The sequence below is a fragment of the Blastocystis hominis genome (assembly GCF_000151665.1).
Source record: "Blastocystis hominis, Singapore isolate B (sub-type 7) whole genome shotgun sequence assembly, scaffold_28".
Lineage (NCBI taxonomy): Eukaryota > Bigyra > Opalinata > Blastocystidae > Blastocystis > Blastocystis hominis.
In genome coordinates this window covers 77882-102679 of record NW_013171836.1, presented here as the reverse complement: position 1 = coordinate 102679, position 24798 = coordinate 77882, and the positions used below count along the sequence as shown (strand labels likewise).

General features: G+C 48.1%; 10 protein-coding genes; 3 read left to right on the top strand and 7 right to left on the bottom strand.

Annotated features, from left to right (window-relative positions):
- Positions 1-596: 596 nt before the first annotated feature.
- Positions 597-3431, bottom strand: GSBLH_T00003203001 (uncharacterized protein; the record flags this gene model as incomplete). Its single annotated transcript, XM_013041906.1, has 2 exons — positions 597-1930; positions 2840-3431. 2 exons carry the CDS (start codon positions 3429-3431, stop codon positions 597-599), a joined length of 1926 nt encoding a protein of 641 aa, XP_012897360.1.
- A 4997-nt stretch (positions 3432-8428) lies between these two features.
- Positions 8429-11973, bottom strand: GSBLH_T00003201001 (Pyruvate Carboxylase (subunit ?); the record flags this gene model as incomplete). XM_013041905.1 has 1 exon in its annotated part: positions 8429-11973. One exon carries the CDS (start codon positions 11971-11973, stop codon positions 8446-8448), a length of 3528 nt encoding a protein of 1175 aa, XP_012897359.1. The 3' UTR covers positions 8429-8445.
- A 1424-nt stretch (positions 11974-13397) lies between these two features.
- On the top strand, positions 13398-14340 carry GSBLH_T00006610001 (uncharacterized protein; the record flags this gene model as incomplete). Its single annotated transcript, XM_013041904.1, has 4 exons — positions 13398-13861; positions 13892-14093; positions 14124-14261; positions 14302-14340. 4 exons carry the CDS (start codon positions 13398-13400, stop codon positions 14338-14340), a joined length of 843 nt encoding a protein of 280 aa, XP_012897358.1.
- Positions 14341-14650: 310 nt separating this feature from the next.
- Positions 14651-15461, top strand: GSBLH_T00003200001 (uncharacterized protein; the record flags this gene model as incomplete). The annotated part of the gene is made up of 4 exons (XM_013041903.1): positions 14651-14944; positions 14976-15052; positions 15083-15179; positions 15216-15461. 4 exons carry the CDS (start codon positions 14651-14653, stop codon positions 15459-15461), a joined length of 714 nt encoding a protein of 237 aa, XP_012897357.1.
- A 67-nt stretch (positions 15462-15528) lies between these two features.
- Positions 15529-16165, bottom strand: GSBLH_T00006609001 (uncharacterized protein; the record flags this gene model as incomplete). The annotated part of the gene is made up of 4 exons (XM_013041902.1): positions 15529-15638; positions 15680-15807; positions 15838-16013; positions 16082-16165. 4 exons carry the CDS (start codon positions 16163-16165, stop codon positions 15529-15531), a joined length of 498 nt encoding a protein of 165 aa, XP_012897356.1.
- A 465-nt stretch (positions 16166-16630) lies between these two features.
- Positions 16631-17012, bottom strand: GSBLH_T00003199001 (uncharacterized protein; the record flags this gene model as incomplete). XM_013041901.1 has 4 exons in its annotated part: positions 16631-16721; positions 16753-16889; positions 16922-16950; positions 16982-17012. The coding sequence occupies 4 exons, from the start codon at positions 17010-17012 to the stop codon at positions 16652-16654; spliced, it is 267 nt and encodes an 88-aa protein (XP_012897355.1). The 3' UTR covers positions 16631-16651.
- A 104-nt stretch (positions 17013-17116) lies between these two features.
- GSBLH_T00003198001 (uncharacterized protein) lies at positions 17117-17968 on the bottom strand (the record flags this gene model as incomplete). The annotated part of the gene is made up of 1 exon (XM_013041900.1): positions 17117-17968. One exon carries the CDS (start codon positions 17966-17968, stop codon positions 17117-17119), a length of 852 nt encoding a protein of 283 aa, XP_012897354.1.
- Positions 17969-18293: 325 nt separating this feature from the next.
- On the bottom strand, positions 18294-19279 carry GSBLH_T00007117001 (uncharacterized protein; the record flags this gene model as incomplete). Its single annotated transcript, XM_013041899.1, has 4 exons — positions 18294-18766; positions 18801-18887; positions 18927-19188; positions 19220-19279. The coding sequence occupies 4 exons, from the start codon at positions 19277-19279 to the stop codon at positions 18294-18296; spliced, it is 882 nt and encodes a 293-aa protein (XP_012897353.1).
- Positions 19280-20094: 815 nt separating this feature from the next.
- Positions 20095-20541, top strand: GSBLH_T00003197001 (uncharacterized protein; the record flags this gene model as incomplete). Its single annotated transcript, XM_013041898.1, has 3 exons — positions 20095-20100; positions 20132-20246; positions 20279-20541. 3 exons carry the CDS (start codon positions 20095-20097, stop codon positions 20539-20541), a joined length of 384 nt encoding a protein of 127 aa, XP_012897352.1.
- Positions 20542-21522: 981 nt separating this feature from the next.
- Positions 21523-22205, bottom strand: GSBLH_T00003196001 (uncharacterized protein; the record flags this gene model as incomplete). The annotated part of the gene is made up of 5 exons (XM_013041897.1): positions 21523-21622; positions 21658-21860; positions 21894-22002; positions 22032-22114; positions 22146-22205. The coding sequence occupies 5 exons, from the start codon at positions 22203-22205 to the stop codon at positions 21523-21525; spliced, it is 555 nt and encodes a 184-aa protein (XP_012897351.1).
- Between the last annotated feature and the right edge of the window lie 2593 nt (positions 22206-24798).

Sequence of the window (24798 nt, the reverse complement as noted above, 5' to 3'; positions counted from 1 at the left end):
GAACAAGTCTGCTCGTATTTTATATCGACAATACCCCTAGGGTCAGGAACAAATCAAATCAAATCAAATCAAAATTATAGATTTAATGCTTGACTTTGACACGACCATACTGCTTGATTTGGACAAGATCAGAGAGAATGGAAGAAACATCTATGAATCAAATCAAATCAATCAAACTATACTCGAAATTGATTTCGATTGAACTCTATCGAATGATTCAGGTAGCTTGACATTTTGAAGATTTGGAATATCTATATACTATCAATATTCAATATTCAGAAATACTTTTCAATGTCACTACACGAAGATAATAGAAACTATATTCTACAGAAGTTATTGATGTTAGATTTGGAAGATCTACAAAGCAAATCATAACCAATCATTTCATTATTACTTCGCATTATCAATGAACTTGAATATTCCCCTCTTCCATAAAGTGCAGATTTACCGAGTTGAATGGATTGTAATGATGGAAGATCTACATCAATCATTTCATTCGAATTCATTCAATACTTTCAATTATTGTTGATAAGGAATACTGGAATGCATAATCACCTAATGTAATGGATTGTAGATTTGGAAGATCTATGCATCATTCAAATATTCAATATCATATCAATACCTCGAATCACAAATGAACTATAACGGAAATTGTCTGACCTACTTCCAATTGTCCCAATGGTACCAATTTGAATGGATTGTAATTGTGGTAGATTCTTCAATTCAAAGTCACCTCCAAAATCAACGAAACTCCATTCACCAATTTGAATGAATTCCAATGATCCACAATTCAATATGTGGAATGATTTCGATTTGTTGTTGACCTTATTCGAATCCCACTCGTCAGTGCTTTTCACTTGAGTAAATGACTTGTTTCCGATTTTGATCGTTTTCAATCGATTCAATCCATCGATTTTGAATGTTTGCACTGATCCAAAACATTCATCGCCGATTTCGATAGATCGTAGCCACTCGAATCGATTCAGATCCAATGCATTCAAATCGTTACAGCAATTCGATGAAATCTTCAAATCGGTCACTTGCAAACTCACATCGGTCCATTTTGTAGATCCAGTGACGCTGAATCGAAGAGGAGCAGGTTCTTCGCGTTTTGGAGCAGGAGCAGGAGCAGGAGCAGGAGCAGGAGCAGGAGCAGGCACAGGCATCGGAGCGGGTTTGGGTTTGGGTTTTGGAGTTGTGGATCGAGTGTACCATCCATCATAGAGATCTCTTCCACTCACTTCCACTCCATCTTTCCATTCCACTTCGCGAGTAGCAATCCGAGTTTCTTCATCGATCCAGTATCCTCGACCATTTCGAAGAAACGATTCTTTCGATTCATCATAAACGAATTCACCCACATAGAGGGGAATTCGATTCGAAGCGATGGTGCTGTTACCGCTTCGCTTGAACTCGGTCATGATGTTTCCTTCAATCTTGCGGATGATCTCCACCAGCTTGTTTTCCTTCCAGATCCCCTCGAGCAGCATGACACCCGTTTTTTCGTCATATTGGATGCCCCATCCTTCTCGTTCTCGCTTCTCATTAAATTCACCGTGATAAATCAGGTGATCACTCGCATGCGAATAGATTTCCATCCGCTCGCCTCGGACATGGTTTATTATACGATGAAAATTCTTGTTGTCCCAGATTTCATCATAGGATTGCACAAATGCGACACGTCCATTATCAAATCGCGTAAAGTCGCCGATTTCGCTCCCGTTCGCATCCACCTCAAAGCACATCTTCAATATGCCATTTTGGAATAGGCAAACCTTCCCATCTTTCGTCAACGTGTATTCTTCCTCGTGATCGCCTTGATAATATTGGAGGCTATACTTGCAGCCACCAATAGTGATTTCCTTTGCTTCACCACGCGTTATGTAACTGTCCAGGAGAAATTCGCTTCCCTTAAGTTCTTGCATTCTACCTATTTATAATCACATATCCTTAGCCTCTACTCTTTGAATCCGTAATTTGTAGCCAAATATAAAGAATTTATGAAGAAAACAGAGAGATCAGTTTGTTTCCGTACACCTAAGTATTCTTCATATTTAAAAATTATGATAGAGTGCTACCATATACACATTGGATCCAAGATTTCCAAGTGAAGTACTCACTTGTGTTTCGCATCATTTTGTTCACATTTTTGTGGTTGAAATAGTTCGGAGGTATAGATATTTAAAATAATAATATCAGGATTGTTTGGAAACACTCAGAATGGAAAAGTCCATTTTGTTGTGTACTATGTCTGTATAGGTTGTATATTTATGATATCATAGTGAAATCGTGTTATGAAGCAAGGATTTGGTTGTTCACTCCACTTTGTCTAAATAGTCTATATTATCATTATTATCATTATCATGATTATTCTTTCGATAATCCAATCTATCCATCCATGATTCTAGCCAAATCATTTTGACTTGGGAATGGTTGGGTTTGAAAGCAATTCAAACTAGTAAAACTAGTAAAACTAGTAAATCAAATCGAATGGAATGGAAACTGGTTTTGATCCAGTGATTTTCACACAAAGAACCTATCTTCGCACATCGTTAACCATTCACTCCATTTTCTATCATTTCCTTATCCTAAACCAACCAACTAACTCTAAATACACTTTCTTTCTATCTATCTATCTTTGTTTGTTTCAACTATCAACTCACAGCACTCTATTATTATTATTATTATTATCAACTAGAGTCGTTTGGTTCCTCGTTCTGGATTATTCTGTTCATGTTTCTAAATCATTCCAACACCCTACACACTCTAAATCTACATTTTCCTTCCTTCTTTCCTAAACACATTTTCGATTCTCATTCAAATCCTACAACGCTTCAACCATTCCACATCTCTACAATTCCATCTATCCATCCATCCATCTTCCAAACCAAACACCGCAACCATTTCTCTCTCTTTCTCTTTCTCTCAGCAACTGCCAAATCGGTCTGGATCGTGGAAACGTGGAAACATCGCGACCCACGGCGCACCAGGCGTGATCGACGAGGTGGGCGCGGATGAGCGCGCCGGTCACGTCGTAGGCGAAGAGGAAGCGGAGGCGGAGGCGGAGGCGGAGGCGGAGGCGGAGGGGCTGGGTGACGGAGACCACGGTGGCGTTCTGCGCCCAGTTGGACAGGAAGAGATCCAGAGAGCCCGGTCGACTCTGCAGACCTTCGTAGGGAGCCACGGACCCCACCCCATCGCCCACCAGATTCCTGCTCACTCACACCCACACCCACACCCACACCCAGAGCGAACCGGTGAGCGAGGAGGTTGGCTCGCCGTCCACCACCAACACCCAACGAATTCCGACGTGGCCATCGTGGACACTCCGAATTGCCTGCCCATCCACTCGGCACTGCCCACTTCGCTCGGGACGCACTCCAGCGTGTAGGAAGTCGCGGGGATCCCACCCTCCAACACGTCCCACACATCGCGTCCCGCGGGGAACCAGACGGTTCGGCGGAAGGAGGAAGGAGGAAGTGGCGGGAGCGCGAAGCTCGCACGTGGCGGTGCAGAGATCATGGAAGGATCCGGTAATCGCCATCGCACAGTCCCACTCAATGCCCTCCGCCTGATTCCACACACACCGTATACAGAACCGCGGGGATCTTCTCTTGGCGGGAGAGATACCCGGTGAACGCGGCCACGCTCAGATAGATGGGCGCGTGCTGCACGCTCTGCACGCTCTGCACGCTCTGCACGCTCTGCAGGTCCAGGAAGCAGTTCGTGCTGGCGACCTCGCTCTCGCTCTCGCTCTCGCTCTCGCTCTGGATCACGGCCATCGACGCCATCCACGAGCGTCGCACCACGTAGTACCGAATGCTGGCGCCGCCCAGCTCCGCCGGCTCTGCCCACTGCACGCGCAGCGAGGTCGAGGAGAGCGCGGCCACCTCGAGGTTCTGCACCGCGCCGGGCGCGACGACATACGCGGCGAGGGTGATGGGAGAGGAGGCCTCGGAGAGGATGGAGCACGCGGCGGAGCACAGCGCCACGCGCACCCAGTAGGCCACGCACGCATCGAGAGAGAGAGAGTTCGGCTTGCTGGACGTCGCCCTCTTGGAGGAGCGCGTCGGCGGCGAAGAGCTGGGAGTGGGAGCCAACCAAGGCCTGCACGAAGAGCTCGCACCACCACCAGACCCAGCGCACCTGCGTGGCTTCGAAGGCGGCAGCAGCACGACGGGCGCGGAGGCAGGGAGGCAGGGAGGGAGGCAGCAGCACGACGGGGCGGTAGACGGAGAAGGACGCGAAGGCGGACCAGGAGGCGCCCTTGCGGACACGCCAGCTGATGGCCATCACGCTGTTCCCAATGGCGCCCGCCACCAACACGGAGCGCGTCTCGAAGAACTGGCTCTGCACATTGCTGCCCATCAAGGCCATCCATCGGGGCTTCATCGGAGATGCCACTGCTCCAGGGAACCTCCATCTGCACAGACACGCTGCGCCTACTCCACTTCCCTCATACCAATCGCGCTCTCCACAATCCGAGCAGGCCACAACCGAACGCCAACCGAACGCCAACCGAACGCCAACCGAACGCCAACCGAACGCCAACCGAACGCCAACCGAACGCCAACCGAACGCCAACCGAACGCCAACCGAACGCCAACCGAACGCCGGCGCGGGTCGAGAAGGTCGCGATGAGGGTTTCCGCGGGGAAGGGGAGGCCGTTTCGGGACACCAACCTGTTGGCATTGATGTAGAACGTGCGTGCCTTCGCAGAACCGCGGGAAGGAGCCATCGAAGGCGAAGGCGAAGGCAATGGTGTAGTCGGAGATGGAGATCGCGGTGGTGGGATAGGAGAACGTGGCCTCGGTCAATTCAAACACGATGTGGATGTTCATGGGCTCGAATGGGTCGTTCATCACCTCGCCCACGCCCACATTGCTCGTGCAGTACATCGTGGATTGCTTCCCATCTCCCATCGTCCACAGCGCCACGTCCCTCGCCCCATCGCCCGCCACGCAGCGCAGCGCAGCGCAGCATCGGCAGGATGGGCTGGCAGGAGCCCGTCCCCTATCGATCGATCGATCGATTCCCACTGCTGATAGGCGTTGCACCCATCCGTGATCATGCCCCACTAGTCCACATCGCACTTCGTATCCAACACTTGCCCCAAGTGCCCTTCCGGCTACCCCGCCGCTTCGTCCGCGGGGCACACCACCGCCACGCACCTCACCTCTCTTCCATTCCACCACTTCCCACACGCCCGCACCACGCACACCTCCACCTTCCCATGCTCCACAGACCCACAAATGCAGAACTGCACCGTCTTGGAACTCGCCTGCTCCCACTGGCCATTCCAGTTCACTCGGCTCCCATCAATCAGAGGCGAGGACCATACCCACAGCAGTTCGCATACTCCGCCTTCTTGTCCCATTCTCCCACGTTCCACACACGCTCCGCTTCTACAAACCTACAGCTCTTGCTCCCATAGTTTGCCCTTTCACTCATCGCAAATCCGTTCTCTCTACCACACTCTACCACCTCACTATATGAAAATGAAAATACGAGAAACAGAATAGATATCCTAGGCAAGAACGTCGTGCCTGTCCCAGATACCTCCCACGTTGCAAGTTATCTCCATGTATCCGCGGTCCCACATGGCATGAATGGGTTCGCCACGTTGCACAGTTTGAAGTACAGAAATTCCTCACTCGGAACATACTCCACACAGCAAAAATGGAACCAGGGTCCACCGCCATTATGGTATTGAATGCGTTCACGATACATATCTCACACACAGTTTAGTCAAAGTAACGATAGCGCACACTACACTAGCTTCTTCAAACACACCAACTTGAGGACAGAACCCATCCCAGCTACAATACTTACACTCCCACAACACAACACACAAAAACACATAGAAGTCCGAAAACAAAACAAAAGAAAAGACAGGACATACAAGTCCAATTCCAAATTTTGAATACATTCAAACCCAGTAAGACGAAACTAATAGCTTTTATTGTAAAACAAATGATTTCTAAAATACACAGGAATTGTGCAATTGTGAAAATAGTATTGAAATTGGGTATGAGTGGAAGAATAGATTTCGAATAGGGAGGGAGTTGTTTTTACTGTGAAGTGGAAGGAGATGAGCGGAAATGGGATATTGTGGAATGAATAGATCGAAGAGTGTTGTTTCCAGTGGAAGCGTTTTGTTTTTCGTTCTATTCATTTGGAATTTTATATAGATGGGATAGAAAGAAATAGGGTATGTAGAAGATGATGATAGGAATGAAAATGGAAAAGCTAGCGATAAGCAGTTTTTGGGTTATCATTTATATAAATAATAGGTGATATGTGTATAGTAGAATCGAATAGTAGAGTTTGTGAGAAAGGTGGGTGTGTCGTTGAAGAACTGAGCAAAATAAGGTAGAATACATAATATATTTTATACGAACAAATAGAGATATATTCATATTCCACTGTTTCTAGGTTTTTGGATAGTTGGTGTGCAGTTTTGTCGTTTTGATGCACTCTGAACCTATCAGAGTTTGTTATATTGCCAGAGAATACTATCCCTTATTCTAACCCATATAGTATCCCCCACCTACCAAATAATGCAGAATATCTCCTATTTAAAGGAAGGATCGAATTGTACACCACTTCAATAGGGATACAAAGTGATTCACAATGTTGTTCTATTACGAGCATAAATAACAATAGTATACATAATACTTGCTGTTTGAGTTGGTTGATGAAAGTGAAATGCTTTGGTTCCCAACTCATTAGGATGAATAGAATTACTCACTAATAGTGATATCAGTATTGTTGATGATAAAGCTGAAATCCATAAGAATGGACTCTATGGGAATGAGTAGTTGTCCAATATCAAGCTGTGAGACATATCTGGCTGATTATTTGTTGGAGACAACAATCAAACTATTACTTTTCAGATATATGTATAGAAGATAGACATTGATATCTATCTATCTATCTATCTTCTTGAATACCTTACTGAAGTTGTACTTACAAGATATCATGAATGAGATGTACACATTGGAATTCAAGGATATCGGACGGTCATTCGCATCTGTCAGTACCCAGTCAATGGAATCCAGGTTCGATTGTTCAATCACATCGATCGATAGGTTGTCCCAGGTGATCATGTTGTTCAGTCCCATCGATACATGAATCAGGTTATCGATCAGCGGACTCTTCAGACCGAATGTTTGAGCATTGATACTACTGTACACTCGGATCACACTCATGCCATTCGTGATGTCGTAGGTTCCTCTGGGTATTAACACCTCGTGTGGGTATGTCCCCGCATCGATTAATATCACTTGATTGGATGGGACATTTTGCACACGAAATCCGTATACAACGACACAGACGAGATGTAACACTGATCAATTGACAGAGGATTGCCCAGCTTCACTTCCTTCTTCGTAGTATTACCGAACATTTCGATCATACTGAACTGGTTCATCGGTAGAATTGAGGAAGGCACTTGATCAATCACATCTTCTATCGTCAACTGGAGTTCGAATTCGCCGTTCAATCGCATGATATTACCATCCATATCGCGGAACAGGAACATCAATCGGTCGAATCGGGTTATCATCGGAATGCAGATGTCTTCCATGGTGCGGAGATAATTAACCTCGGGATCGTCAATGATCATTGTGGTGAGCAGATTGTTGTTCTGGTTGGCAATCTTCAGATCGGAGGAACACACGAGGGACGAGTAGATCTGGATCACTTGGCGATTTCGCGTGATATCAATCACGTTCAATCCATAGAACGAAACAGGTAGAATGACCATTTGTCCTTCCAAACCGAGGATTTCTCGAATATCCGGAGCATTGGTGAAATCGATGGTGTGTGTGGACTGGATATAAATACACCCAAAACTCGAAGCCTTCGTAGATATCGAGAACGTAGTATCGGTTATGGTGTTGAGGATAACAATAATTTGACCGATCGTGTAGTATCCATGAGGAATCGTTAGCTCTTCGTCATTCGAGTTGGTGACCACATTCGTAGAATCCAGATTGTTGAACATGACTTGATTGGGTTTGAACAGGACAGTTATGGAAGTGATGCAGGGGTTCCGATACTTGTACGAGTTGATCCATTCGAATGAACCATTACTGGTTGAGCCTTGGATGAACATAAAGTAATGTCGCAGAAATGAAAATTCGCAGTGCGAATACTTTTTTCCATAGATAGCATGGTGACAAAAGAGACACGGGCTGACCGGGGACGATCCTGGTTAAAATCGGCTGATTTCGACTCCATATACTTCTGCGTCTCTGACGTAATTTCCCCACTACTCACATTGTCTGTCGCCCATCGATACCACTCCAATCCATAAGATAATCCAAAATGAATTGAATGAAGAGATCATCGAATATAAAACGCATAATCCACAGGGCTACCCCTACCCCATCAAAACCCTTTTCTTTCTTCAAACAAACACTCCAAAACGTATCATCATACTCACTTCTTTTCGGATTCAATTTCCACGAGAAGATCACCAGCCTTCAGCTTTTCACCCTTCTCCACAATCACTCTCTTCAGAATTCCACTGAACGGAGCTGCCACTACTGTCTCCATCTTCGCAGCGCTCAAAATACAAATCGGCTCTCCAGCCTTCACCTTCTTTCCCGCTTCCACCTTCACTTCCACCACGGCTCCCGTCATCGGCGAGCCCACCTGCGCCTTGTTTCCTTCCTGTGCTTGCTCGCGTCGCTTCACCGAAGCGGACGCCTTGATGTCGTTCACCACCACCGTGTGCGGACGACCATCGATCTGGAAGTTCACTTCGCGCTGTCCCTGCTTGTTCACCTCGCTCATTCCCTTGTAGCGGATGTACATGCGCTTGCTCGGCGACACGTCCACCGTGATTTCCTCGTCACTCTTCATCGGCTGCAGGAAGTAGCGCGTCGGCAGCGTCGAGATGTCGCCATTCCTGTCCTCGAAGTCCTTCCAGTCCTGGAACACGCGCGGATACAGCGCGTACGATAGTACGTCGTGGTCCTGCGCGCGGCTCTCGCCATACTTCTCCGCCAGCATCTTCTTCGTGCCCTCCAGATCGTACGGAGGCAGAGAAGCGCCGGGACGGCCCTCCAGACGATCCTTGCCGTTCGGAAGCTTGCGGCCCTTCAGCACGCGGCTGCGGAACGGCTCGGGGAATCCCCACGGCTCGGGAATGCCGAGGTAGCCCTGGAAGTACTCGATGACGGAGGTGGGGAAGTTGAGCTGCTCTGCGCGCTCCAGAACGTCCTTCTTGGTGAGCTTGTTCTGCACCATGAAGTTGGCGAGATCGCCGACGACCTTGCTGGACGGCGTGACCTTGATGATGTCCCCGCACAGCTCGTTCGCCTCCTCGTAGGCGCGCTTCACCAGCGGCCACTGCCCGCTCAGACCGAGCTGCTGACTCTGGTACATGAGGTTGGTGTACTGGCCGCCGGGCATTTCGTGCAGATACACGTCCGACGAGCCGCTCTTCTGGCCCGACTCGAACGGAGCGTACACACCGCGCACGTCGTTCCAGTAGTCGTTCAGCGTCTGCACGGTCTCGAGCGAGATGCCCGTGTCCAGCTCGGTGTTCTTCAGCGCGGCCACGACGGCTCCCATCGAGGGCTGCGACGTCATTCCGGACATGGAGTCGATCGCCACGTCCACCGCGTCGGCGCCCGCCTTGGCGCACTCGATCATGGAGTACACGCCGGTTCCCGCAGTGTCGTGCGTGTGGATGTGGATCGGGAGGTCGGGGAACTCGCGGCGGATCGATCCGACCAGCAGCTTGGCGGCCTGCGGAGTCAGCAGACCCGCCATATCCTTGATGTTCAGCACGTGGATACCCAGATCGACGAGTTTGCGGACGTAGTCGAGGTAGTAGTCGACGGTGTACTTGGTCTCGTTGGGACTGGCGCAGTCGCCCGTGTAGCAGGCGGTGGCCTCGATGATTCCGCCCGCGGCGCCGACGCAGTCGATTCCGAGCCGCATGTTCTCGATGTAGTTGAGCGAGTCGAACACGCGGAACACGTCCATTCCCATCTTCACGGCCATCTCGCAGAACTTGTAGTTCACGTTATCCGCGTAGGCGCTGTAGCCCACGGCGTTCGCTCCGCGCAGCAGCATCTGGAAGGGAATATTCGGCACTAGCTCACGCATCTTGGCCAGACGGTCCCACGGACACTCGTGCAGGAACCGCATCGCGACGTCGAACGTGGCTCCGCCCCAGCACTCCAGCGAGAACAGATTCGGGAGCATGCGCGCCGTGGCGGGCGCGATGGCGAGGATGTCACGTGTTCGCATACGCGTGGCCAGCAAACTCTGGTGGCCGTCTCGCCACGTCGTATCGGTGAGAAGCAGTCCCTTGTGGGCACGCACGGCCTTCGCGAAGCCCTTCGGTCCTTCCTTCAAAAACACGTCGCGCAGACCCGCGGGAATAGCGCCTGGCGGCGTGGGAGGCACGGTCGGATCGGTGGGCGCGGGGGCGGGACCGGTGGCTCCAAGCTCGGAGGGATGGCCATTGACGATCAGATTGGCGAGGTAGTTGACGACCTTTTCGGGGTTCTCGTGCTCGTCCCTGGCCTTGAGGAGCTCCGGGTTCTGCTCGATGAAGAAGGTGGTGGCCTTGCCCGAGCGGTAGATGGGATTCCGCAGCACGTTCAGCAGGAAGGGGATGTTCGTCTTCACGCCGTCCACCTTGAACTCGTTGAGGCCACTGTATGCGCGATCCATGGCCTCCTCCCAGGTCAGTCCGCGTGTGGTCATCTTCACCAGCAGAGAGTCGTAGTGAGGAGTGACCTCGTAGCCCTGGTAGCCGATGCCGTCCAGACGGAAGCCCTGGCCAGCCGCCATTTCGAAGGTACTCAGCACGCCAGTATCGGGTTGGAAGTTCTTCGAGGGATTCTCCGTGGTAATACGCGCCTGGATGGAGTAGCCACGGGTGGTGATCTTGTCCTGCTGCAGTCCCAGCTCCTCGAACGAGTAGCCCTGCGCCAGCTGGATCTGCTTCTGGACAATGTTGATTCCGGTGATCTCTTCGGACACCGTGTGCTCCACTTGGATTCGGGGATTGACCTCCATGAAGTAGTAGCGACCCTGCTTGTCCACCAAAAACTCCACCGTTCCAGCGCTGCGATACTTGATCAGCGAGCACAGACGGCAGGCAGATTGCAGAATCCCGTCGCGGATTGCAGGATCCAGGTTCACCGCGGGGGCATTCTCAATGACTTTCTGATGACGACGCTGGACGGAGCAGTCTCGCTCGTAGAGATGGACTACGCGTCCCGTACCATCTCCGATCACCTGAACTTCGATATGGCGCGGCTCCTCCAAATAGCGTTCCAAGAAAATTGTTCCGTTTCCAAATGCCGACAGAGCCTCGCGCGAAGCCAACTCAAAGTTCTGCTTGAGTTCCTGCTCCGAACGAACAACACGCATACCCTTACCGCCACCTCCAAACGCAGCCTTGATGATCACAGGGTAGCCGACCTCATTGCAGAAGGACAACGCCTGTTCGTACGTCGCAACCGGGTCAGGAGTGCCGGGCACAACAGGGATACCGTGATCGATGGCGACTTTTCTTGCCGAAGTCTTGTCAGCCATCATGCGCAAATTTTCTACGGTGGGTCCAATAAAAACGATTCCAGCATCTTCCACCGCCTTAGCAAATTCTGCATTCTCAGACAAAAATCCATATCCTGGATGAATTGCAGATACTCCGTTTTTCTTAGCGATATCAACAATAGTAGGGATATCCAGATAGGCTCCAATAGCGCTCTTCTCCTTGCTCAACATGTAACATTCGTCAGCTTTTGAGCGATGCATGTTATAACGATCTTCGTACGAATAGATAGCGACCGTCTTGAGTGAAAGCTCTCGCGCCGCTCTCATTACTCGTACTGCGATCTCGCCTCTGTTTGCTGCCATCACTTTTTCAAAGCTCCGTTTTGACAACAAGCGCCATCCACACTTCGACAGGATGGAGGAAGAGGTACCCAACTTAAACATGCTAATAGATTCAAAAAAATAATGGAGATATCTTTATTATTAAAAGAGAATAGTAGAAACCTATTGGGTTAACCGCGGTTCCAAATGATGCTCTTCGTTTACCATAACATAAAATGAAATTGAATTTTAGGCAGCTCAATAAAATGCAAACTATTTGTTCCATGCACATACAAAGTTTGAAAAGGATCCGTGAACCCCGGGCATGTCGGAGATATCCCGCCTATAGCTATCATTTGCAAAGTACTATCACTCATGGATCTTGCCAAAAAACAGAAGTAATCAACAGCACCTAATTTGATCCAAATTTGGGCATCATATGAATTGGGTCATTGTTTAAAATGGCGGTATTCGCGAATTATTGAGTTTTATGTTCGGTTCTTTATTGTGGAGTGACGTGTATAAGCGAGTTTACGGTATAATAATAATATAAACCTTGAAATGTAGAATTGTTGAATGAAGGTCATATCAAAGCATCAAACATCGCATTCCAGGCGGATTATCGGAATTCGGTACGCATACGACTGTTCTTTTCATTGAACTAGAAACATCGATTTGAAGTTCAATCAGAAAACAAGGAATTGAATGCATCATACACCTCCAACTTTAAGGTGGGTAAACGGGTCATGGTGAATAAACTGTTTTACCACACTTCTGGAGATTGTGTCCTGGACTTCAATATTTACAACACAGCACACAATCTCGCGTTTACCGTCCTGTATCCTTCAACTCTGCAGTGTTACTTAGAACTCACCAGAATATTCGCTCTACTCACATCAAGAAAACTGCATTTGGTGTAAAATATATCGGAGAGCAGTTTGCCTCCGACTTCGCCATCGATCCTGTTTCTCACGTTCTCTCTGCAACCACATGCTATTCCGTTGATTCCGTCTGCAAAATCTCATGCACAGATCAACCATTTCATTTTAGGTGCTCGCTTTCTGGGTGACAAGCAGTCCCTTCTTCGCTCACTGGATCCACTTCTAATCTACGAAACCCGTGGTACTGCGTTTTTCTTTAGCACAGAAAACCTATTTTCGACATGGCATGGCGCAGTCCTGTCAGAACCTTACCGGAATATTCGCACCGGCATCTTCTGCGATTTTTCCTTTGCGAAAAAAGCCGCTGAAATTGCGTTCGGTCTTTCAATGAAGCCGTATCGGAATTGCGATTTGCTTGTCAAGGTGGATGCGAAAGGAACGATGCTGTCTACTTACCGTCTCTGTCTAAGCAGAAGTGCGACGCTTTTGACGAGTTTGGAGGTAGGAAAAGGAAGGAAGTGCAATGTAGACCAAAATGGACTCGCCTTTCGATAGCTCCGTTTTGAGAGTGTCGATGGAAGTGCACATTTAATTGAGTGAGGGGTGCGGGTTGAACTAAAATGGCGGGTGAGCGAACTGTTTGTTTTCACAAATTTTGTTTCATGCATGGATCTGGATGCTTTGCTTGAATCTATCGAAACAGAAGCAGACTGGCCAGAGGAAGCAAAGCCGCTACAGCTGATCGAGAAGTCTCTAAAATGTTCTATTTGCCATGCCACTATGCGGTCAGCCGTCTTGCTCTCCAATTGCGGGCATAGCTTTTGCTCCTACTGTATTCGCCAGTTTCTTCTTAAGGAAAAGATTTGTCCTCTTTGCCGTAAACCAGCTACGGAGAGCGATATTGTTCGCAACATTACTCTAAACGAAGTGCTTGATATTTTTAAAGAGCAACGGAATGAATTGCTTGAACTTTGTCGAACTATGTTTTCAAAACCCCATACTTCGAATGTGGAAGGCGCTTCCTCCGCAAGTCCTTCTCCAAGCATGCTATCGCAGAGCGTGAAGCGAGCCAACTCATCCACCATCGGCACGAGCGTTGAGGAATCCACGAGTGATTCCGATTTTGTAGTGTAGACCGTGCTGTCATCCCTCCATTCTAGCGAGTTGCCAGACAAAAAAAAATCTCCCTCGGATAGTCCGCTGTTCGAATGTCCTCTCTGCGGAAACTTCTTTTCGCAAGCCACAATCGAAGTAGTGCAGTCGTCTCCCTCTAAAGCACAGGCTCACGCCAGCACATGCAGCGGTTCCCATCCCAAAAAGGCCAGCAAGCCGTTCGCAGGCTTCGTCGCCTGCGAAAAAATCGTAAGAACCGCGGGGATTCGTGCATTGTAGCCATCCACCCCCCTGCCAACTTTGTGTTATCGCGTGATGAAGACCCCGGAGATAAAGAAACTGCTGCAGAAGGTGGGATTGCCGACGAATGGAAGTCGAGAACAGCTGGTGGAGAGACATCGGCAATTTACCTTGCGAGTAGGAATGGAGCGAGGGCGTGATGGATAGTTTAATGCAGAGCTGGACAATACGAATCCGATGCCTGTTTGGAAGATAGCACAGTTGGTTATGGCGAATGAGGAAAAGTCGAAGGGGAAGAGCTAGTTAGTTAGCTAGCTGGCTAGCTGGCTAGCTAGCTGGCTAGCTGGCTAGCTAGTTTGTTGTTTAGTGTATATTGTATTTGGTTACGTGGAATCGGGTGTTTGTTGCCAGACAATGGTTGCTTAGAAAGCGAGCTACACAGATTATTATTATTATTCACACGATCCTGTTTTGTTCGTTCTACCTGGTGTTGAATATCATGTACCTTTGTGATTTTGAATTCATATCTAGGGAAGGATTGGAAGAATATGAACTTTGTTTAAGTCATGAGTGTAGGATCTCAGAGTTGCTCTCATGTAGGTAACCAGAAAACCGTAGTGCGTATGGACAACGGTTTAAAAGTTGAGTTCCCGTTCTTTCCAGAAAACCTCGATGGAAACTTTCTTTCCTTGCTTCTGAGCAAGGTGATGGGATATGCCATCATTTTAGGATCTGTTGTAATGAAGTTTCCTCAAATCTACCAGATTTGGCGGAACCGAAGTGTCTTAGGACTCAACATTAACTCTCTTTACTTTGAATGCGCGGAAAATCTTCCATTTGTAGTTTATAATCTAGTACAGGTTTTCGCTTGTACAGCTCCGTAATCTGCAGGGCTATCCGTTTTCTACATTCGGTGAAAGCGTGATGATCTTGATTCAAGCCGTCATTCAAGTCCTTTTATTCCATTAGTCGAGTAGATGCAGAAGCGTGATGTGTAGCTTTACCACTGACGTGAACGTGAATGGGAAATTGTTGTTTCGTAATTTTTCGCTGCTCTTTCTGTCTGCTCTCCTCATTATGTTTATTCCCCCAAAAGTTTTCTTTCGTTTTACCTTATCATCTTCCCATTAGTTCCAAATTCTTGTCCCCATTATTAGCACTCTCTTCGGTCTCTTTGCTCGCATTCCCCAAATCATCACCAACTTCAAGCAGGGGCACACAGGCCAATTATCGCTTATTTCGTGGTCATTCTCGCTTGTTGGCTCGGCTGTGCGGATTTTTACGACGCTGATGGAGGTGCCTGATAAGTTGATTTTGTGTATGTACATTTCGGGATTCGTGTGCAATTTGATTTTAGTGCTTCAGATTTTATTGTAGGGGTTGGTGTGTGTGTGTGAGGGGTTCTAGGTATTGGGAAAAAACAAAGATTGCTATTCATCAAAAGTTAATTGTTTGTTGAAATCGCTTCTTTTGCAGTTCGAATGTCGTTCTTGCACAGCGGGCACTCCGCCTTGTACTCAATCATCCAGGGATCGATGCATTCCGAGTGAAATACTGCAGATTAGACAAAGAAGCAGAATCATCGCTTTACTTACCATGGCCACATTGCAGAGTTCGAATCTTGTCAGCTGCAGTGAACGAGCTTAAACAGATAGGGCAGTCCTCTTGCTTGATACTCGAAAAAGAGGTAGATGGAAACATGCGCTCGAGCTGAGGCTTTGATCTAGGGATCCATGCGTTTTTTGATTCATACACGGTGATGGGGTGCGTTAGGAACATGAATCGAAATGGATTTTCGTGCGTTTCTGCATTGAATGATGTGGATACCATAATGAGGAAAGCGGCGAACAGAATAAGGAGAACTGTTAGTGTCCATGTCCAGGAATGAGAAAGGAAAATGGAGCGAATGATCGGAATTCTGACTTGCTTCTACACAAAAAGCCATCAACAGCACTCACAATTCGATCATATAAAGTGGCAATGAACGGGCTGTCTACATACACCACCGTCATATTCAGTGGTATTCTCATTGTGTCAGGCAAAATAAGCGTCTTGCATCGATGATTCGCGAGACAATCCATGTTGAGCTATTCTCAGAGTGATCAACCTCACACCTACTTCTTCCCCCTTCTTCGTTAGAACAGGCAAGCAAACAATTTGATATCCAGGATTCGTATGCTCAATTCGTTGGAAGTCCAATGAGGCTTGGAGATCAAAGTCCGTACAATCAGTATTGTTGTAGTAGCGAACCACGCCTCGAATCTGGATCTGAGAGTCGAATATAAATGGGACTATGTTCTCCGCAGGAGGATTTTGAATTACGATCGATGCACGCAGTTGAGAATTCTAACCTGTTATTTGGATAGGTATGAAACATTTGAATCAAATAGAACTAGCTGAGTTAAAGTGATATAAATAAAAAAGGAAGACATACAAGTGTTTTGAGGAGGCAAACCATTTGTCGTGTTTCTTGCAGCAACTAGCAAACTGTGATATACTGCATTTGGAAAGGCCGTGCCGCCATAGACTATGTGCAAAAAACAATGTAGAATCAAAGCAGACACATATTACTCCTTCTTGACTTGGGGATTGTTCTGCAACAGGAAATTTGCTAGAAATTCAATAGGGTTGCTTGGTCTACACATCACCTGTCTCAAAATAGAAAGACCTTTCTTTTGCAGTTTCAGCAAGACCTAATAGCAGAATTGGAACGACCGTCTTATCTAAGTACGCTCTTATAGGAAGACTTTTCAGATCATCTCCAGAAGTGTTTACTGAAGAATCATCCACGGGAGGAGTGGACTCCTAAATTTAGAACTATACACCTACCACCCTACCTGTGGAGGAATTGTTGACACTTGTGAATCTACTCTTCACGGATATCATACAGAGATTACCTTGAGTCGGTTTCTGTGGATATGGTTGCATTTAATCAGAATATAGAATTGTATGCATTAAGAAAAAATTCCGCGATTATTCACAAACAACTTGCAAAATAATACAGACTCACTTCGTCTTTTTTGAAGTCGCTTTTACGGCATCTCTTCTCCTTCAATGATCATGCGAGCGTATTCTGCTGTACCCAGAATTACCACGTCTCCTTCTTCTTCCGGATCGACCACTTGGCAAACGCTTAAGCTTGATGGAATCGCGTACTTCTTCATTGTAGACAAGGCAATCGACCGATAGTTTTTGTAGCGAGTGGTCGATCCTGTGAGTACAATATACTCGGGGTTGAATAGATTTACGCAGTACGCTAGGCACATTCCGCAGTAGAAGCCCGCTTCGTTTACGATTTTGGTAATGCGTTCATCTCCCTCTTCCAGTTTCTGTATTACTTCCTCTGGACTCATTCCTGAACGATCGATAATCGCTTTTCCAGTCATGATGCGGTCGTTGTTACAGATGGTTCCATCTTCCAGGCGGACTGGGCATAATCCCCATTCTCCGACCCATCCCTTGGCTCCAGAGAGAAAATGTCCGTTCAGGACCACAGACATGCCGATTCCTGTGCCGATAACGATCAGACAGATAGAGGAACCCTTGGGGTATTTCGGAATCTGCGAAAACATGGCTGCTCGAAGATCGTTTATCAGATGCGCCTTGTATTGTGGAGTCGAGAGCATTTCTTCCGAGAGTCCCTCCATATTCGGACGATCGGATGCGACAATCAGAACTCCATTTTCAACCAGTCCCGGAACACAAACGCCTAGCACATCTGGAGTGAAATCAAGATCATTAATGAAGTCCTTGATGATTTTAACCAGTTGTTGAGGGGTAATCTGGTTCCCTGTCGCCTCACGTTTTCTTCTTACTACTCCACCGACTTTCGTATATAGAACCATCTTGGTACCTCCAATATCCACAGCAACAACCTTGCTCATGACGTAAGATATAAAAATTGTGTTTCGATCCTCTATTGTGTTGTTGGTTATTTATGGATTTGAATGATTTTTGTACGAGTATATGAATCGTTTGTGTTGTAATTGTAACTGGCACTGTCCCTGTCCCTGTCACTGTCACTGTCACTGTTTGCCTCACTTTCATCATCACCATCATCGTCATTTTCACCATTGCTTGCTGCACGCATTTCACACACAAAGTCCATTTCCAACAAACATTTAAGAAATCTCGATCTACCAAACTATCATCCATCAATCCGCTGCAGCTTCCCGCTTCTTACTTATTCTTCCTCGCTGCCAGCAGTCTCTACGCCTCACGTCCCATCCCAACTCCCACATCATCCATCTCGATCTCCGTCTTGTACCTCCTCACGAACACCGTTAAGCACACAAACGAAAGACCCAGCAGCGTCCACATCACCACGTTCTCCATCATGAACCCCGTCCAGCTGACCGTCTCTCCGCTCAGATACAGCGGCGTGGTCATGCTGCACACGGCTCCCGACACGAATTGAATCAATCGGAAGCAGGAGTTTGCAGTAACCGAGATGCCTGGGAAGTAGTAGAGCGTGAGAGCGAGGGCCTGGGTTTGGAAACAAGCGTCGGCTCCGCCGTGGAAGAGATAGGCGATGCAATAGACCCAGACTTGCTGCGAGTGGTCGTTGAGAATCATGAGGATCTGGCCGAGGATCTGCGAAACGGAGCCGATAATGATGACGTAATAGGCGCCAAAACGATCGTTGATGTACGCACCGATTTTGCTGTAGATGATCTCAGAGACTAGAGAGAGAGAAAAAGAAAAAAGGAAAAGTACAGGCGTAGAGACTCATGTAAATGCCCACGATGACGCTGTCGGTCACTTGGCGATTCATCTGCGTGGGGACGAACATGGCGATGTATCCTGCGAGTCAGCACAGACGAGAGGCAAAGAGGAATCAACCATTCGAGAAGAGCGTGAAGAACATGAGGAGGAACTTGGGCGTGGTCAGAAGATAGTAGCAGTTCTTCATTCCTTCGAGAACGCTCACGGACTCGTCCGATTTGGGGAGAAGCGCCTCGTGATCGTTGGATTCGGAGAGTTCGGAGAGTTCAGAGAGCGTCGGAGGCAGGAAACAAAGCAGAATCGCGCCCAGAAGCACGAAGAAGGCGAGGGTTAGATACATGATGCTGATCGATCCGTTCCAAATGTGGGTTACGGGACTCTGTGAATCAAAAAACGAAAGAAAAAGCGACCAGGCCGATGAATCGCAAAACCAAATAGGCGCAGATGTTACCGCAGATGTTTCCGGCCATGAAGATCGCCCAGAATGTACCGGCTCGCTTGCCTCTGAGGGTTGAGAAGATGGAGATTCAAGAATACCGATTGGAGCTATCGCTGACATGACCGAGATAAACTCCTTGAGAAGCCCAGAAGCACTAGAAGAGTGACGAAAATAAACTGACAAGCATACACTGATGCAAATTCCGTGAATAATACTGCACGTAATAAGCAGAGCTGGAATGTTGAAAGCAAACACTCCAACAAAGATGCTGCTGGTGAGCCAATGATAATCGCTTACCAAAATTCGAAGGAGAAACAAGCCAGAGCTTTTCGTTCACTAGAAAAACGAGAAATGATGGAGGGAGCAAAGAACGAAGAGAACGTAGCTGCCAAATACATCAATCCAAAAGCAAGAGCACCGACAGATTCTTGGAATAAGTGCAAACACAAAATAACTACGATAGATGGGCACTGCAAAGTTTTGACTTGTATTGGAGCCTATTCCGTAACTCAAAAAAACGACACATACCGAAGAAAATCAAGGCAATTCCAATACTCATATGTATCGCTCTACGATCATCCGTAATCTTGCTCGCTTTATTCTCTATTGCTGGGCTCGGATCCATCGAGGTTTAAACACAATTGAAAATAATTTGACGATTATTGTTTTTGTGTTCTTTGTGATTTTGTTATAAATTGAATGTATTCCAAAATTGTGCTATTGTTTCATTCATACTATATCGAATACAGAATGTAATATCCGAAATAGATTCATTTTCCGGAATTCCAAAAAAACGATAGATTTCTATACATCTGTTTTTTCAAATAGCTGAGGCAAGAAAACCCTATGAGTGTCCATAGTGCTTATTCGACTTAACGAATAGGATAGCGATAGTTCTAAGGCCTATCCTTTGGCTCCTTCGGAGTTGACCACGCGTATCTTAGACCTTGTGCAACAAGCTTCCAACTATCGTCAGTTGAAGAAGGGCGCCAATGAAGGTAGTTTTTTTTGTAATGTCGCTCACTTGCAGCTACCAAGACTCTGAACCGAGGAAAATCTTCTTTCATTGTCATGGCAGCAGACGCGGAGCCGCTGGAGATTGTGCTGCACATTCCCTTGCTGTGTGAGGATAAGAACGTTCCTTATGTGTTTGTTCCTTCCAAGATCGCTCTGGGACGTGCTTGCGGCGTTACGCGTTCTGTGGTAGCCTGCTCGATTGTGTCTGACGAGAATTCGCAGTTAAAGGATGCGATCAATAATATGAAGGTTGACATCGAGAAGTTGTTGATCTGATTTGTTTGCTCGAAAAAACAGTGCATCGTTTGCGTTTCTTTGATCGTCTTTTTAGCTTCTCAGGCGTGATAGGAGGAGTTTTCAAAACCTGCTTCTCACCTGGCGTGCTAGCTTCCTTTTCCTTGTGCTCCTTGTGCTCCTTGTGCTCCTTGTGCTCCTTGGTGGGCGAAGTGAACGACAAGCTTCTCGCGTCGATATTCCACTTCTTTTCTCCCTCGTTCTCGGCATCCAGCGACAGATGAATCTCCAACGAGCTCGTCTTCTCGATCGCAGGTTCCTTCTCTTGCACACTGCCTAGCGAATCTCTTCTACTCGTCATTCCTTCGTTCCACACGCACCGATTTGCTTTCAGTTTGGGCGTGGCATTGAGTTCTGTCCGCTGCTCCGTGCGGTTGATGAGCGGAGTCGCGAGGGTGTTGATCGAGCGGTTCACTGCTTCGATCTGCGGCGTGGCTTGATTCTACGCGTGATGGTCAGCGGAGAGAAAGCAAACCGCTTCGACCGAATCGAGGTGGCGCAAGTCGTACTCGATTTCTCGCTTCAGACGTGGATTATCGGCAAGCACTTGCTCCATTTCGCTTTTAAAGTTCACCATAATCACTTTGAAATAGACCATCAAATCGCGGAGAAGAACACTTCGCTTCTGCTCCAATTGGACCTTTAAACTAATCAGCAAAGGAAGGATTTGCTCCAGCACCGTACGCTTTTCCAACTATCCATCACTCCCTTCTTTTCCGAATCCTCACTTTGCTCAGAACCGTTTTCTTTGATTCCAAAATCTCTGCCGGCAGCTCTTCGTCCTCTCCGCGCGTTCTCGATCCCACCTTCAGCTCTTTCGAGCAGAGTACAGCGAACGTGTCTTTGATGAGATTCAACGACGGCGAATCGGGATGAGTGCCGATGTTGGCCAGCTCGTCCTGATCCACCAAAGGACCCAGAATGTTCTGGCAGAGCTTGCAGCTCACCTGCAGCTTCGATTCGTCATCGAACAGCTCTAAAAGAATGCGGTAGATGCGACGACGCGCGCTGCGAGTGAGGAAAAGAACGAGCAAAACTCACTTGACGTGCTTGCGATCGCCGCCTCCCAAATGAATATCCACCAAGTTGGCTCCGAACTCGCGCTTGACGAGGTTGCCTTCGAGATATTCGTTGAGAATGCTCATGATCTCCACGAACGTGGACACAAAGATCTTGGGGAACTTCCGGAAAATCTGCTGCGTGACGAGCTGGTAGGCGAACGCGGCGATGGAGGAATCGGCGTCGTTCAGTGCGGCCAGAATGCAGCAAAGCAGGACAGGCTTCAGCTTAATGAAGTCTTCCTATACTTCACAAATTCTTTTACATCGTCCTACGAGGAGCAGCTTGGAAATGATGCTGAGCGCGTGAATGCGGACAGTCACGTCCATATCGACCATGCAATTCGCGATGGTCGGCAGATATTGCTCGACGACGGACGTGTGTCTGCATGGCAAAATCGATAAACTACAAACTTCGTGCAAATATCTCCGATGATAATGATGATATTGTTCCGAATCACGGAGTCTTGACTCACTTCCAACTCGCGAATAAACATCTACAACTCGCATTCTCTGCGATTTCCAAACGGGGAGGTGGCGTTTTGCGAGAGAACCCGACGTGATGCAGACCTTTCCGAAGCTGATCATCGCATGCGCGCGGATCTTCCGTTAAAAAAACACAACAACCAAAAAGTCCAAAATGGGATATGCACGGCGGAATCACGATCGTGGCTTGCTGCGAATTCACCGTCGGGAGCGAATACGTCGTTAGCGATTGCAGCAACGCGACGGTCTTCGTGCTGACTACACAGTCATCCGCTTCTTCGAACTCGACTCTTCGCGCGGATTTTGCTCAGAACGCCTTCGTCGCTCTCTTCCAATCCCAAAACGCTCAGTTCGCCCACGATAAAAATCCAGGGAAACAGCCAGGCGAAGTCCGAGTCGTCCGCCAGCATCGTGCAATCGCCGTGCAGCGCGGTCACCTCCATTCCGTCCGGATCCGCGTCCTCCACAGGCGTAAGAGGCACGTGATCGTCTTGGGATTTGGAGGGAAGGGCTTGCGATTCGGGGAAACGGTCCATTTTGCCGCCCGATTTGAAGATGAAGGCGCGGAGAATGCGGTTCGTTTTGCGCTCTAAGCGCGACACGAAGGAATTGACTGCTTTTTGGATGGTGCGAACGCTGCAAAAGTGAATGAAAAGGAAGGAAAGCGAACTCGGAGTATAGCGTTTTCAACAGAAAAAGATAGAGTCGAAGGTAGGAGTGAATGCAATCGAGCGGCATCGCGAGTTTGAACAATTCCTTTACGATCTGCACGTAGAGCTGCTTCACTAATCGTCAATCCAACGCAACGCAACCTACGCGACTCCTTATCGAATCGATCCACCACGTTCATCGCGGTCTGGATCAAAAACTTGTCTCGAACGACGCGATTCGACGCGCCCGTGTTCGCCAGCAACTGCTGCAGCTGCTGCTTGACGAACTCCACGTTCATTCGCTGATAGTACTGCAAATCAAAGCCAAGCCTCGCTGCGAACTTTCGAGAGAAGACTCAGAAGCATCCACGCGTTTTCTTCCAAGTGAGGAACCTTCTCGCGCATCGAAATCAACTCGGGCTCTGGGATCTGGCTGCTCTGACACCACTCGATCGCTGCGATACACGAGTGCATCAGACTGCCCAAATGGAGGGAGTTTCGGTCGAGAAGGAGTTTCATAATCGTCTGCGCGTGAGAAAAGGAGCAAAATCAAGACTTCAAAAACGGAAATGCTGCCAGGGTTCAGAAACTCGAGACAAATCCAACCGGAGAGCGAGGAATGCGACGTTCTCCAGGCGATAATGGCATCGAACACGTGTTTCTGCACGTTCTTGGTGATGAGCAGATCGGTATTCGATGTGTTTTCGAACATGCTCAACGACACCGAGAAGAACAGATGGAGCAAGTGAGGACTGGAATCCAACACGCGATAATACAACGCTAACGCTGATCGACGCACCGAAACTATGCGAATAGAGAGCGAAGGGAGAGAAAAAAACCTGCGGAGTCTTGGAGAAGATTGCTCAGAATCTGGAGCAAATCGTCGCTGTTGAGATAATGCTGCATGGTGTGATTCACTACGCAGCTGGAATAAGTCGTGAGGGCGTTTTTGCGAACGATGACCGCCGAGTCGTAGATTCGATCTGTTAGAATGGTAAGAATTCGCTTGCACGTGGATTCGTCGAGAACACTTCGAAGCGATGAATCGGGATTTTGGTTCAGAAAATCGAAGAGCAATCCCAACGACTACAATGAAATCACGCTGCTTGAGCTACATGAATCGCTTCGGATCGAATGGAAATCACAATGTCGTTGCATCGATTCAAAATCAATTCGAAAAACATCCAATAAAGCGGCTTCTCGTCGAAGAACAACTCGCATTCCAAAACGGTTCTCTCCACTTCCATTTCGTCGCTTTCTTCCACGTTTTCTCCCGTTTCCTCGATCTTGTCCTCACTATCTTCGGCTTTCTCAGCTTTCTCGACTGCTGCGGAGGCTGCGGAAACTTTTTCTTTGCTCTGCGCTTCGATCGAGTCTGCGACGTAGCGAGACATCAACAGCGCGCGAGACAGACACACAGCACACATTCGAATATTTGCGATCCCACAGCGCGAGCACGCGCTAATCCAGCGATTCACTCGCTGCTTCTCCGTCTCGGTGAGCGCTAAGAGCAGCTGCAGAAGGCAGTCGATGGTGTTGGTGCGGTCATCCACGCGATCCGGCGTGTTGATGATGAGTCGCTGGATCAACGCAAAGCGCGGATTGGTCAACGCGGCCGATTGGTAGCTCGAAAAGAGGCGGAGGAGCGTCTTCTGGCTTGACCGGACCGGTTTTTCGTCCATTCGCTTGCCTTCGGCGTAGAGAGAGAAGACGGGGAGGAGAGCGCGGAGCAGCTCGCCCATGCGCTCGTTGAGTTCGTTTTGAATGGAGAAATCGATGAGCTTTGTGAAGAGGACCGAGACGCTCGAGGATTGGGCCGCTGAGAGGCAGCACTCGTAGCACAGAGCGCAGAGCTCGCTCCAGACGAACTTTACTGTCATGTCGTCGAGGATCGAGAATGTGTCGATGAGAAGAGAAACCAGAGCAGGCGATTCCGGTTGATACTATGCTGGATCCACGAGAAAGGCAGCATACTTCTGTATCGATGTGAAGAAGGTCATCGTTATTCACGGAACGAACGATAGCAGACACTGTGACTTGAAAAA